General features: G+C 31.4%; 1 protein-coding gene across 1 annotated transcript in view; it reads left to right on the top strand.

Annotated features, from left to right (window-relative positions):
* Window positions 1–16755, top strand: part of EYS (EGF-like photoreceptor maintenance factor) — a 1117601-nt gene that overhangs the window by 111002 nt on the left and 989844 nt on the right. Inside the window, 2 exon segments of the mRNA XM_087817245.1 lie at window positions 1068–1207; window positions 5336–5499. Of these exon segments, the coding sequence (XP_087673371.1) occupies window positions 1068–1207; window positions 5336–5499 (304 nt within the window).

Raw genomic sequence — 16755 nt, 5'->3', positions numbered from 1 at the left:
TATTAGCTATAGGAGTCTGTGCATAAATATTATCTCCCAACCAAATATGAATGGTCTTTTTACTAGCAGATTTATTTATATTTACATGGAGATATATCAGGTCTCCTGTGTTCTTCCATTACCTTAATGTTCTATCCATTAATGAAAGATAATAGGTTCTCAGTTCAGCCTAATTAGCTCCTTTCTGCCCACAATTTTGAGATTTCCTTTTTTTTTTAAGTTTCCAAATTTCTCATTCTCTAATTCCCTATCTGTTTACCAATTATATTAATCTTCCTCTAAGTCTGGGCCATCTGTATGTCTGTTTTAAGTGTTTCCTCTTGAATGTAGGTCACATTCTTTTGCTTTTTTTACAATCTCATTTTTTTATTGTATCACAGATATTATGTCTAACATTAAGCTGTAAGTAGTTAAATTATAGATGTATGCATGTGTATATCTGTATCTATACCTGCACATACACACATATTCCCTTCCTTCATTCCTTCCTGTGAGAAAGTTAGGATAAGGTCCTGATTATTCTTCTATCATAAATATTTTAAGGATTTTTTTTCAAATTTCTTGTGAAATGGTTCCTATACAACTGTAATATATAAAAGTGTTTTTTTGTAAAATATATTGTTTATAGTTACTACGTCATTTCTTGATGATTAATTAGAAAATTATTGGACATTTGATTTTTTTTTTTAAATGGATTGGCTTGGATGCTGTGTCTTGCTCTGCTGCTCTGTTTCTCAGGCTATTTTTAAAGTGAGAGGGTCGGGCCTTATTCTATAGAGTGTCCCCCCAAAATGTATACACATGCTTTGAATAATTATGAAGGCAGTACTTACTGCCTTCATAATTCCATTTTCAAACTTGAGCTGTCAGCTTTTAAAGTGTGTATGCAATTTTTGGGACACCAGTATTTTAGGTCTCTTTCATATTTAGTACTCTATAGATACAGAACCTTATTTTGTGATTGGTGTTGTCAAATTTATCTTATCAAGTAATTTGACAACTGTCTTTAGTAGTTGAATGTGACTTCAAGTTTGTGAGAAGTAATTTTTTATCTGTTTGTTTGAAAGTATCTGAAGGTGAAAAATGTGAAGAGACTATTGATGCTTCCTTCCTTCTCGCTGGAAATTGCACTGACAGTGCAGTCTATGTGAACAAATCTGAAAGCACTGATTATCTGTGTTTGTTTCAGTGTGAAGAAACAATAAAGGTAAAGTAAATATATGTAGTCATTTTTCACATTTCTCTTTAACTCATAATTGTCTGATTGAAAACCGTTAGAAATACTAAGTTTGCCAATTCAAGGTTCAAGATGTGCATAGCTTAAATAGAACTTCATAAACAAATCCTCAATAATCTGTTGGAAATAGTTTTTATTTTTTATATTTATAATATAGAAAGGTAATGAGTTTTAACAACCATTTTATCTCAAACACAGTTGTGATTATTCCACCTTTCTGTTTAAAGTTCATAAGGAACTACCATTCCCTTTTGTGATATACTTAAATCTCGGAGATTTCTAATCTCTGGGCAGTTTTACCACTATCAATTATGGGGCCTAATACAAGAATACAAAAAGTGGCCCTCTTTTCCCCATCTTGCCTTCATCTTTTACAAATTAAGACAATATTTTTAAACAATAACAATACAGAACAATAATTTTAGGATATTTATTTTAAGCAAATTAGGCACATTTTGTTGAAACGATTCAGAAGTTTTTCAAAAAGCTTAGAGAGTTAACAGAATATTTGTTACATCTCTTCTCTGGACACAACCTAATTTGGTTATTTTATAGAAACAAAAAACATTTTAATTTTATGTTTGACATATTAATCATATAAAATTTTAAATAGAAATGTATAAGCTTTTTGTGAATAAATCCATTATGTTAAGCCAATTTTATTAAACAAATAATACAGTTTAATTCAAAAGCAGCCAACTAAAGAGGCATTACAAATACAGAGAAACAGACTTCAAATTCCTCAGACCTTTTAATTTCAAGTACATCCTCAAATATATTTTTTTTTATATTTTTTAAATTTATAAACATATGTATTAAGCTTAATATACTTTTACATGCATGCATTTAGCCAATCACAGATACATGACTATGCTATAGATGACTAAAGTTTTTATCTTTAGGATATATTTAACATCATAATTACAATGCAAAAGGTTAAAGATGAAAGAATGTTAAAAGTAGCAAGAGAAAATTAGTGAGTTACCTACAAGGGAGCTCCCATGAGACTCAGCTGATTTTTCAACAGAAACTTTGCAGTCCAGAAGGGAGTGGCAAGAAATATTCAAAGTGATGAAAAGCAAGAACCTACAACCAAGGTTATTCTACCCAGCAAAGCTATCATTTAGAATTAAAGGTCAGAAAAAGAGCTTCCCAGACAAGAAAAAGCTAAAGGAGTTCATCACTACCAAATAAATATTACATGAAATGTTAAAGAGTCTTATTTAAGAAGAAAAAAAAAGGTTAAGAATAGGGACAATAAAATGGTAATAAGTACATAACTATCATATTTATTTTTAGATTGAATCTAAACATGAAAATGAACAAGCAGAGCAGAAACAGATTCATAGATACAGAGAACATTCTGAAGGTTGCTAGATGGGATGGTAGCTGAGGAGATGGGTGAAAAACGTGAAGAGGTTTAGAAGTACACATTAGTAGTTACAGTATAGTCGTGGATGTATAAAGTACAGCATAGGGAATATAGTCAATAATAATCTAATAACTACATATAATGTCAGATGGGTATGAGATTTCTTGGGATGATCACTTAGTAAGTTTTATAATGTCTACTCACTGGAGTGTATACCTGAAGATAATATAATATTGTATGTCAACTGTAATTAAAAAATGATTTTAAAATTAATAAAAGGACTACAAATCATCAGTTACAAAATAGTCACTGGTATATCTAAAGTACAACATAGGGAACATAGTCAATAATATTGTAGTAGCTATTTATGGTGTCAGTGGGGTACTAGAATTATCAGGGAGATCATTTCTTAAGTTATATAAAGGCCTAACCACTATACTGTACACCTAGAACTGATATAATATTGAATGTCAACTATAATTTAAAAATATTAAAGACTTTTTTAAAATTAAATAAAAACCTTAAAAAAAGATTAAACTTTGTGCTTCACATACTCACAAGTATAATCTACTTTTGCCCACTCCTTTACATCAATTAATTATATTTGCATGTCCTAATTTCCATTCAATAGGAAATAAGAGTAATTTTAAACTATATTTAGACACTAATACTTGTATATTTTTCTTACTTAAAAATTGTTCAGTTATTAAAATATTATTTATTCATTTTAATATCAGTGTAAGGTCTTGATATTGATCAAGGGTTTGGACATTGCAACTTACACCATCATATTAAGTCCTTATGATTTGTAGTATCATCAATAAAACATTCTAGTACATCAGTGTAGTTGAATCAATAAAAATTCACATGATTAAACCCTTTTAAATTACATCAATTATTAAAATGTCCGTTATTTCAATTCATATTTTTAAAATCATTAACAATCTAATCATTCTCATTTGCCTAAAGAATCATTTATTTATTAGGAAATTACATAAGCTCTTTTTAATGTAAGTAAATGTCTATATTTATTATATTTTTTTTAAGTCAAGACTTTCAAGTTTATGCCAAAACTCTCAGGGCCTAATTTTCTATTTATTTAAAATACTAATTACACTACCCATTCACGTTTTCTGCTTTGCTAAATTTTTGGCAAAGAAAAAACACATAATTAAAGGACAGTTTATCATTTTCCTTTTCCTTATATTTTTCACTATCTGAACAATAGTCTTACAATATGCATATAATGATAGGAAAATATTTATGATCAATAATTTTTATAATTTCCCAAGCAAAAACAAAGAAAAAAATGCAAAAATAAGCAAAAGAGAGCAGCTAGCTTCAGGCACATATAAAATCATGATTCTTAAAAGTTAATTATCTCCTCACTGTAAAAGAGTAGAAGACGCTTAAATACAGAAAAACTTATTTTTACAAATGTATGCACCTACAAAACCAAGTTATTAATCCTTGATAATTCCATAGAGCCATATACTTAAAAACCTAGTGCTTATTAATCCCAGAAGCATAAAAATGAAAGATTCTTGTACATTAAACATTATTAGACACACAGCATGGAGATTCTCCTCATGAGAGTTTTTCTCTTTTTGTTTTAATGCCTCTGTCAAATGGACAATCTTGTTCATGACAAAACTTCCCCAGAGTGGCCACTGTGATTTCAGATCGTCCTGTGAGAAATGATAACAATTAGAGATATATGTACATGACTTACAACATGAAGGAAGGAATGGGTGATGCCCAAGCCTATGATTCTGAGAGGACCCATGAAAACTCACGTAGGTGCTTGTGTATTGTCATGTCTGGGGAAATGCCAAAGAGCAGCCAGTCTCAACTGAGGACATGACAAGAGTGTGTGCAAGATTCTGAAAAGGTGACTCTAGGAAAATTTTGTCCAAAAAATGCAGACTGATGTGCCCATCTGAACTCACTGTTCATTTAGGTCAACTGGATGCTGAAATTTTAAGACCTATGCCTTTCTCTCTGGATTAAACTGGATCACACAATTAATTCCTAAAATGTTTCTTTATTCCTAAGAGACAAACCAAAAAACTTAGCCTTTGGGAATTTGATGAAAAGGAATTTGAGTTCAGACCTGATCCTGTACCTATGTCACTATCCCAGCTGGAGAGAGGAGTATGCAGTGATCTCACAGCAGGGCACTATTTGAAGTCTAAGGTCCTCAGGTTTGGTAGTGAAGGCACCTTAATTGGATCTTTACAGAATTGTGTGTTTGTTCACATTTGACCTTCCAAAGACTGCCAGATAATTCCGTTAATCAAGAAAAATAGTTCTTTATATTTATGTAATAAAAGAAAACACCTTAACAAAACATTTCTTGTGTCTCAGAAAGGAGAAGTTATGGGAAGATATTTATATGCTTTAGAGCCTCGGTTGGCAGAGGGTGGGAATTTACTGGAAGGGATAAGTAAAAATTTATAAATATAGCTTTGCTTGGCGGGCACCATGTGATGATAATCTGATGTAGTGTTAACAATGTGATGATGACCTGGGCACGTGCCCTGATGGGGAATCGAACTGTGACCTCCAGGTTCATAGGTTGATGCTCAACCACTGAGCAGCACTGGCCAGGCAGAACACACGAATTTAATATGCAATGGAAAGCATGAAATTCAAATTTGGAAATAATTGTAATATTGTAGTGTGTGACAGACATTTAAAATATTCTTATTTCTTATTTTTTATAGATGTGTACAAATGGATGCAGTTTGACTGAAGAAGGTAATAAGGAATATTTTTGTCTACATATTCCCAGAAGGTGTGGGAAAATGTATCTGGAAAATACAACTGACTATCAAAAAAGTGGATGTAAACTTGAAGCTATTTATGAAGATGGATTTAATATATCCAGGTATTTATGAATTATTTCAGCAAAGAGTATTTCCTATTTATAAAAAAATGAATTGTACTAAGTCATAATTAAACTATTTCATAATATTGAATAATGATTATTTTTGTTTCATATATTGAAATTTATATATCAAACATATATATATAGTTATAAAGGATATGATGTTATGTATGAGTATAAAAATAGGAAAAAAGAATAAAGACATACAGAAATAATTTTCCTATATCACACTAGAATTTAAGTTAGCATCTGTGGTAAATTAAATCTGTGGTAGATTCTCTTATATTAAGATGTATATGGTAAGCCCCAGTGTAACTACTAAGAAAATAACTTAAGTTATGCAGTAAAATTAGCATTACAAGTATTAAAATTTTGCCCTAGAAAACTATTTAATACAAAAGGAGGTATTATCAGAATAGTAGTATGAAAAAGACGTGAGACATAAGGAAAACAAAAAGGGAAATGGCAGAGTCAACTAAAACAATAACAACATTAAAATCAAATGAATTAAAAATTCAATCAAAAGGCAGCGATTTTCAGCCTGGAAAATTTCTGGCTATACTTACATATATGCCATCTACAAGAGACACATTCTACATTTAAATGTATAATTAGGTTAAAAGCAAAATATTTGGAAAATATATATCATTCAAAAAGGAACCATTGAAAGCTTGAATATCTTTATTAATATCAAACAAAAAAGACTTTAAAAAAAATGGGTATTAGAGAAAACAAACTTCATTATATAATGAGAAAAGAGCTCACCCATCAGATGTGGCAATTATAAACATATGTGCCAAACAACAGAGACTCAAAATAAATGAAAGAAAAACTGTTAGAATTAAAGGGGGAAATAGCCAGTTCAACATTAATAGTTGGAGACCCCAATAATCCCCTTCCAGTAGTGGATATAACACTTGGCGGAAGATTAACAAATATATAGAAAATTTCAACAACACTATAAATTAACAAGAACTAGCAGGTAGCTATAGAACACTTCACTCAACACCATCAAAATAACATTCTTCTCATATAGTCCATATGCTTAAAAGGCGTCAATATAATAAAAAGTATGTTTTCTGACCACAATGGAATGAAATTAAAAATCTAAACCAGTAAAGCTATTTGGTAAATTCACAAATATGTGGAAATTAAATTACATAAATCACAGAAATCAATGAGCCAAAAAGAAATCACAAAGGAAATTAGAAAATCATTTGAGATTAATTAAAATGATACAACATACAAAAATTTATGGGCTGTAGGTGATACGGTGCCTAGAATAAAAATTATAGCTAAAAATACCTATGTTTAAAAACAAGGACTATCTCAATCAATACCCCAAATTTCCACCTTAACACAATGGAAAAGGTAGGAGATTTAACCTAAAGTCAGCCAAAGAAAGGAAATCATAAACTGTAGACTGAAATTAATTAGAGTATAAACAATGTAGAAAGTCGACCAAACCAAGAATCTGTCCTTTGAAAGAATTAACAAAATGATAGACTTTACCTATACTAAGGAAAAGAGAGAAGTATCACATTACTAAATATGGAATGAGAGGGGACATTGTTACTGAAATTAATTACAGAAAGATAAAAAGGGATTATTAGGAAACACCAGAGACAACTGTATATCCAAATATCTAGGTAACTAGGATGAAATGGGGGTGTACCTAGAAAAATACAAATGATTTAAACATAATCAAGGAGAAATAGAAAATCTGAATAGATTTATTATAAGTAAATATATTAAATTAGTATTTAACAAATAAATAAATATTCACACTTAGAAATGTCTTGGCCTAAATGCCATTACTGGTAAATACTAGCAAATATTTAAAGCAGAATTAATAGGAATTATTCACAAACTCTTCCAAAAATAAATGAGGAGGGGACATTTCTCAACTCATGCTATGATTTTAATAGATGCAGGGGAAAAAGGCATCTGACAAAATCCAACACCCTTTTATGATAAAAACAATCAGCAAATGAAGAATGCAACAGAAATCCTCAACCTGATAAAGAATATTTAAATAAAAATGAGAGACATAAAAACTAACATTTACAAGGGGATCAATGGGGTAAAAAAAAGGGGATATCTGTAATACTTTCAAGAATAAAAATAAATTAAAACAAACAGAAAACATTTAATTATAAAAAAACAAAATTCCAAATAAAAACAATAACACTTTATATCCACTAGTCTCAATAATATTATCAAAGGAAAGATTAACAAGTATTGGCATTTGTGAGTATTTGTAGATATTTGAACTCTTATACACTGCTGGTGAAATACAAAATGGTGCATGCAAGTGTCTTGAAAAAAGTCTGACTGTACCTCAAAAAATTAATTACAGGCTTTTCATATGCCTTAGAAATTCTATTTCTAGTATATACTCAAGAAATATGAAAATATATGTCCACACAGAAACTTCTGCATTAATATTTGTAGTTTTATTTATAATAGTCAAAAAACTAAAACAATCTAAATGTTTATCAACTGATAATGGATAGGTAAATAAAATTCATTACATTCAAGCCATAGAATATTATTCAGCAATAAAAAGGAATAAATTACTAAAACATGCAACAACATAGAAGAAGACACTTGAAAACATTACGCTACGGTATGCATGTAGTAGAACTCAATAAATATTGATTTAATGAACAATGACTTTCAGGATTTTTTTGTTTACTAAAATAATTTTCTTTTGTTGTGTGATATAACTGTGTTAGTCCTGACTTGTGTTTCTTTCTTTGTTTATGGTAAATTTTCTTTGAATTTCAGAAATTCTTGGAATTTTTGCAGTTAAAATGATCAATTTGTTTATTTATGGCTTCTTGACATTGTCTCATAAATAATACTAAACAGAGCCTAGCGAAATTCCCCAATACAAGTACTTCATATAAAATTAAGTGTTTCACTATATCAGTCACAATATCTGGAAATTATTGTATATTGCCTGTTAAAATAGCAAAATATATGCCAAATCTTAGAATTAATTTGAAAAAAAAATGCTCAAGTTCTCTGTAAAAACTTTATTACACTATTAACTTCACTTAAAAAGAGAAAAATAGTAAGTGTTCTGAATACATTAAAATATAATGCATGGATTTAGATATTATGTCTTAATCTGTTCAAAATACCAAATTTTCTCATTAATGCACATTGAATGCTATGCCAAAAATATTTCATGTAGCCCTAGCTGGTTTGTCTCCGTGGTTAGAGTGTGGCCTGTGGACCGAAGGGTGCTGCCGGGTTTGATTCCAGCCAAGGGCAGGTACCTCAGTTGCAGGCTCCATTCCCAGCCCCAGACGGGGCACACGTGGGAGGTAACCTAGCAATGTGTCTCTCTCACATTGATGTTTCTCTCTCTCTCTCCCCCTCCCCCCTCCCTCCCTCTCTCTCTGAAAAGCAATGAAAAAAATATACCCTGGTGAGGAAATTAAATAAATAAATAAATAAATAAATAAATAAATAAATAAATAAATAAATAACAAATAAATAATATTGCATGTAATTTTGGAAATTAATCAACATGTTCTAAAACTACATAAAGATGCTATTTTACAAATAGCTAAGCCATCTTTGTAAAGAAAGAATAATGGGATGGGAGTTCATGTGCCATCTGGTATGACAACTACAAAACTCCTATGGTGCCATTGGGAAAACAAACATTTGGCCAACAGAGAACTTTGAGAACAATCCACGTACATTCTGGATCTTGATATATGATAAATGTGCCCACAATTTAATGGGAATACACAGTATTTTTAGTAGTTGATACTGGGGAAATGGCTCATTTGAGAAGATAGATGAAACTAGACTACAGCATTACACTCTGTATAAAAGCAGACTCTAAATATGTTCTGAGACCTATAATTAAAAGACAAAACTACAATGAATCTAAAAGAAACGTTGAAAAATATCTCTGCACTTTTGGGATGGAGAACTTTTAAAACTAAACTCACAAGGTATACATTATAAAGTAAAACACTGATAGTACTGTAATAATGTTAAATTTAACAACTTTTTTTGAATGAAGGACACTAACAATAGCAACAGTAATAATAATGTTAACAGACAGTTGATAATTAATGCACAAACATTATATTATTGAAATATACTTTCTATGAGTGCAGCTTAAAGCACATGATGTAAGTGAAGATTTTACAAAGGTTTGAGTATTACCACATTGTTACCTCCCAAGAATTTGGATATCCTTAGTGAAAGGTGGCGAGGGGTGGGGTAAGGTCGATTCCCCCAGCTATCTTTTCACTCAGGACAGGGTAGTTTTGATAAGTATTGGATTGCAATTGAAATTCCTCAACACTAGACTGTGAAGTTTTTGTGGGTCCAACCCATTTATGAAGCTTTCCATTTATGCTCATCACCAATCCCTACTTGCTACCAGAAATATAACAAAATAAAATCTATTCATTCACACATTTCTCAAACGCTTATTGAGTACTTTCTAACTGAACAATGTTGTGGAAATGAGATCTGATTCCTGTGCCCTTGTAATGTACCATCTATAGGTAAATCGGTATTTTCTTCAGAACACATCTTATGGTTATTTCATTTTATTTAGAAAGCAAATATCTTTTTAAATTACTAAAATAACTATTATTTTTACTTTCTAAACATACAAGTAGTCTGTGTTATAGCAATGAACTTTATGGCATTCTTTCTGGAATCTTTCAATTAAATCAGTTTCCTTTATGGGCTATTTTAGGAGTTTTACATTTTCCATGTTGTGCTAAATATGACCAAAACACTATTTTTCATTTATAAGCAAGAGTTCTATTTCAAAGTGTAAAATCTAAAGTCCATGATAAAATCAGGTATCATTTCAAAACCTATTTTTATAGAGTCAGGAGGCTTGAATAAATACAGCTTTATGTGAATTTGCCACAAAAATTTATTTTGAGCAGAGTTTTCTTAAATTATTTCTGAGCCAGAAAGTCTAATAATTATTAATTTTTAAGACTATTGTAACTTCTGCCATAATATCAGTGACTTTTTTTTATTAAGTTGAATTTCTTGTTTTGTTTATATTCTAAATTTTGAATGTACCATGCAAATTTTTCTTCCTCCCAGGCATATGTATGATGTATATATTTATGTTTATGAATAGTCAATACTGATAAGCCACATTTTCTCTAGTGGCTAGAAACTTTTTTTATTGCATTTACATATATTGATATAGTATTTTTTCCTCTTTATTTTGCCATGGAAAAATAAAATAATCTTGCTTCCTTAAGTTTTATAGTAAAATGATATAGAGGTCATTACTTAACCTATTTAAGAACTCTAAAGTAATATTGTAATGTCCATATGCATGCTGAAAATTAATTGTAATACACCTCATTAAAAGAAGTAGTTTTTTGTGTAATTAAGTTTTAACTATAGTATGAGTTGAAACTTTACTAATGTATACACAATTATATTTCATGCACCTTTTTTGGGGGGGTATAAACCAATACATGTGTTATGCATAGAAAGTGCAAGTCCCACTCTATTACAGCTTTAGGCTTTATGACTTCTTACACTTTAAATTCATATGTCAAACAAAAATTTTATGCATGTAATTAATATGATTTTGTGTACTTGGGCCAGATTTTTATTTTACCTGATAATATCTAAATAGCTTTTTATAGGTCTAACCTTTTTCATTTCTTTTCAAATTATCTTCTAAGACTTGAAATGTCATGAAGCTGTTTATTCGGAACCTTTAAGATGACCTTTCTCTGGAGTGTAGCTCAATTTTGAAATAAATTTGATGATCATATAGTCAAACTATATTAATGGAGCATCTACTGTATAGAAGCCATATAGATTATAATCTTGAGATTTAGGGTAATAGAGTAATATATTTAATTTCTCCTATCCCAAGAATACCTTTCCATTAAATATCTGATTAAAAATACATTAAATTTCAATATTTAAAAATGAGACCATATTTTAAACTTAGACTTTCACCTAATATATTTCTATTTTGTCTTTTCAATTATATCATTCTCTTCTTTCAAATTTAAGCACAACTCAAATTATTTTTTTAAATAATGAAAGTAGTAATATGTGCATTCCCTTAGTGCAATTGATTTTCTGAAAGTAAAAGTTCTTTGAATTTATAAGAATATTTGAAAATTGTTTTAAATAAATGCGGACCACTATAATTTTCTTGAAATTTTTACAAAATTGGTGTACTTGTCACTGAAGTGCTTTCAATTTAATAACAATTTATCTTAGCACTGGGTGTCCATATACATATGCATGTCAGCATTTATGAATGTTACTAATTATGATGAAAAATGCTTGACATACTAGTACATACTGGGTAAAAAGTGGTGAGTGCTTTAGTAAACTGGAGAAATTTGTTTTAGCTCAATGATTTTCAAAAGGATGATCTTGCATTTGGGGGACAAATTTTTAGGGTCGTTCTAATCAGAAGAAATTAGTAAAACAGCTGGCATTTAGCAGGTGAGTGGTAGTGGACGAATGTTACAAATCCTTCAATGCACAGAATAGTTCCATGATAAAAAAAAAAAAAAAAAGTGTTACAAGTTTTGTACAATTCCAAAAGCTCCAACATATGTTAATATAATTATAAACTTTTTTATAAATATCTGAGCCAAGATCTTCATTTTAAAAACTGACACAAAATACTTTTACAAAAATTTAATAATCATTGGATTAATCAGGAATGAAACTTCCATGTTAATCAAGAAAATATTATGTTTTATTCCAAAATTTATTAGAATTTGTTAACCAAATTAGAAAATCATAGAATCCTGCTTGAATTTCTAATAACTATCACCAGCCTCCATTTTGCTGCCACACCCCATTCTGTGTATGGATGCAAGAGACCAAGCACATCAGTGCATCTTCTAGTTCAGTCATTTCGACAAAGGATGCATTTTTATACATAAATACTTTCAATAACAAATTACTATCTTTTATAGCTTCCTATATTAGAGTTAGGTTATTTTTTAAATATTAGGTGTGTAGATAGATTATACCTATAAATTCTATTGTATGAAGTCAAGAGGATGCCACAAAAAAACAGAAATACAGGGTGCCCCCCGAAATGTATATACACTTTAACAGCATCAACTCAATTTTGAAAATGAAATGTATTTTAATAAACACTACCTTTATAATTATTCAAAGTGTATGTATACATTTTGGGGGGCACCCTATATATTATAAACAGAAAATATTGATCTAATTTGCTGTAGAGTATCTACTTTTGAGAGGTGCTAACAAATTAAATGCTGAAGAATATGAGGGCTGTATTTAAGTTAGAAATAGGGATCTGATTTTCTCAGGAATGATGATGTAAGTAGTTTGTCCATTCTGGGCCTGCTACTGATAACGACTCATATATCCAACTGGTTAGTAGACTTACGGATTTATATGTATAATAAGCTTCTCAAATTTGTTATGGCCAAATGCAGATTCATAGTTTACTGAAAATTTTCTCCTGCCAAATCTTCCTCACAGTAAAGGGTAGTCTAGTCCCAAACTGCTAAGACCTAAAAGGAAGGAGTCATTCTAAATTAATTTATTTTCCTACTTTCTACAATTAATCCATTAGCAAATACTGTATATATATTTTTCAAATATATTCTGAAATGGCTACTCCTCACCATCTGCAAGGTTCCTACTCTCTTACCATCATCATATATTTCCATCACTGCATTATTCCCTGGTTTACTTAGCTTTCATTAAATTAGAGATTATTCTAGGGAGAATTAAATGATAGGACTTCATATTCTTGTACAGGGTATCTTGAACACTTAGGAAAGCTTTATATATATACATCTATATGTATATACATATATAATATGGCATAACAGATAACATTGTTTAAATTGGTATGGTTGAGACTCACAACTACATAATTATCTTATGTAGGACACTGTGTGATTTACTATCCCAATCCAATTACTTTTAAAGTGAATGAACACTACTACTAATCTACAAAACATGGTTAAACAAAGCATGTCCTGGCAGACTTACATGCCATGTAACTGTTGTTTAGACTTTGCCTAGGGATTTTTTTTGTTTCTTTGGTTGTTTTGGGGGACAGGGCAAGCAAGAGGTCACTGAAGGAAAGTAACTGTGTTTTGTCATTTTATTTCAGGTAAACATATGCACATTTGATATGGCTGACCACTGTCTTGCCTGCTTAGTAATGAATAAATTTAATCATCTTCTGTGAAATAGATGTAGCACTAATAATTTTACAGATGAGAAAACTAGGGCACAGGGAAACTTATTTATGAAATAAGTTAGGAAAGAAGAATTAAAACCAAGTTTCCGTCTCCAAGGCCAGTGCTTTGGATATATGAAAGCATCAATTATGCTACCTGCCATTAACAATTTCAATGACCCTTGGCAAATTGCATTAAATGGCTAAGTTTTTCACAAATACAAGAAGAAAGGTTTGAACTAATTGAACTTTAACATTCTAGCTGGCTCCAAACACCTACCATCATATAAATTTATGAGTGTAATGACTTAGGTTCAGTAGGTTAATTTTCATTAATAACAACAAGCAAAGTGATTTGACATTGCTCTTCTCAACTCATTGACAAATTTATATAATTGTCGTAAGTGCCCTTTGAATAGTTGGCAAAGGATACTCGAAAATCACTTTACTTTAGACCAAAGATTATCACTATGTTCTAAGTTTTTTTTCTCACCTTATACTTTCTTTTTCTTATGCTTTATCATTGTGCATATGCAATAAAAAAGGAATAAATGGGGCTATATTATATAATGTACAATCGTATTAAAGTGACTTGTAATCCACATTACCTAAGGTGGTATCTAGAGTATAGAGAATAGCCAAGAATGTTTGTTCAATGTATTTAATAATTAACTGAGGTGATGGAAAGATGTGTGTGTACAACGTGAAGAAAACACTGGTTAAACACCAGTGCCCCTCTAACTCCAGAAAATATCCCTCCTTTGTTGGTAGCCAGTGTGGCTATCACCATAAAACCCTGCAAGTATTTCAGATACCTGAAACAGACTGTCTTTCAAATTATCTTAAAATAAAGAAAAGTACATCAAAAACTACTAGAAAATATTGGCCAAATTAAAATTAGTATAGGAACTATTTTGTGTTTGCTATTAAAACAAAGTCTCATTAGAATTTTCAAATTCACTGAAACCGATACTTTAAAAAAAGAATCTATGTGTTACATTCATGTACTCAAGGGTAGAGATATTTAAAAATTCAAAGTAATATAGCTCTTTAAAATATTATAGAAAAATATTTGATGTCATCTTTCACTTGTATCTTAGATGAATAATTACATTGAGTGAAAAATTTAGTTTGAACAATGTTATATATAACAGTGTACACCCACAGAATTTTCAGGGTGTCCCAAAAAATGCGTGCACACATTAACAGCTGATAGCTCAGTTTTGAAAATGAAATTATATTAATAAACATGGCCTTTATAAATATTCAAAGTGTGTGTACACATTTCTGGGACACCCTATATTATAACACTCTCCTGCCTCATCATCTCATCATGTTGGATTAGGTTAATTTCCTCTTAAGAACCACCAGAATAGCCCTGGCCAGTGTTGCTAAGTGGTTAGAGCACTGACCAAGGGGGCGTTAAGGGTTCCATTCTTGATCAAGGGCAGGTCCTGCATTGCAGGTTCGATCCCCAGCCCTGTCAGGGCATGTGCAGGAGGCAACCAATCAATGTGTCTTCTCACATCCATGTTTCTCTCTCTCTCTTTCTCCCCCCCCTCCCTTCCACTCTCTCCAAAAATCAATGGAGCCCAGCCAGCATGGCTCAGTGGTTGAGCATCGACCTGTGAACCAGGAGGTCACAGTTCGATTCCCAGTCAGGGCACATGCCCAGGTTGTGGGCTCCCTTCCCAGTAGGGGGCTTGCAGGAGGCAGCCGATCAATGACTCATCATTGCTGTTTCTCTCTCTTTCTTCCTCTCCCTTCCTCTCTGAAATCAATAAAAACATATTTTTTAAAAAGATCAATGGTAAAAATGTCTTCAGGTGAGGATTAACAAAAACAAAAAAACAAAAACAAAAAGAATTCCCAGAATATTTTTATTTGATTCAACTGCAAAGATTATTCCATTCTTCTACTCCCCTCCTCCCTGCAGATTCTAAGTGTCTTTTCAGCACCTCATTTATTTATTCAATCATTGTTCATTGAACACATTTTCTTGGGTGCTCTCTCTATGCTAGACACTAGCATGTACTTCCATATATGCTTGCTAGGTGATACGGGTTAAATGTAAATGAGACAACCATTGTTCCTGCCTCCTGACCACTTGCAGTATAGGCTACTAAAGAACTAAGATACACAAGCATTTTAAATAAAACCTATTAGCATTATGTTAGGGTAAGAAGAGAGCATGTCTTTTGAGGTAAAGCCAGAGGTTTGTTTACCTCAGTATCAATTCATTTAGGTCAATGCCAGTCACATAGAAAATGCAAATGCATATTCATTAGATGAATATCGAAGTGAATGAATAAATACTATCAATAACCTATTAATAATTAAAAACAATTTTTCTTAGGCATGAGACTAAGTATTTCCAATTTGTTTTGTGCAGGTCTCAGCCTATCGATAGTAATGTTATTGCCTAGGAATATCTGGGCACTCTTCTGCTAGGAATGTCTGGGGAACTCACTTGTGCCCATACTCCTGGTGGGGAAACCCACAGATATTTCCCCTACCAGAGCCCATGTTGCCGTAGAACTGCCCCTTGTGATTCTTATTATGACTGTAGGATGAACCTCAGCAATAACCATCAGGGAACTTTGAAAAAACAAGTTTATTACCACAAATCCTGGATAATAATGGCACACCTGGGCCACGTGGCAAGGCCACATCTTCGGTAATGAGATAGAGAGCAGACCTGGGGTTCAGCCTTTATTGGGGTAGAGGGAGGGGTGGAATGCATAAGGCTTCACAGGTTCACTCTTTTTGTGACTTTAAAAGGTAATAGCAGGAATTTAAGTGTCTGAAGGGAAAAGCAAGGACACACAAAATTTCAGTTATCTAGGTTAACTAGGGCTTTCTAAAAAGGGGAACTTCATGTCTTGGACAGCCTGGTTTTTTATCTAGTCATATAGTTGGTAATGTGTTTATTAAAAATAAATGTCATTGAAGTGGATGCATTGGCGATCTAAAGCTTGTCAGGCACTTTTGTTAAAAATAAATGAATAAACCTAATTGTCAGGCACTCACTATAA

The sequence above is a fragment of the Miniopterus natalensis genome, chromosome 5, assembly GCF_054644295.1.
Source record: "Miniopterus natalensis isolate mMinNat1 chromosome 5, mMinNat1.hap1, whole genome shotgun sequence".
NCBI lineage: Eukaryota > Metazoa > Chordata > Mammalia > Chiroptera > Miniopteridae > Miniopterus > Miniopterus natalensis.
The sequence above is the reverse complement of the archived record's forward strand: the minus strand, read 5'-3'. Positions and strand labels throughout refer to the sequence as shown.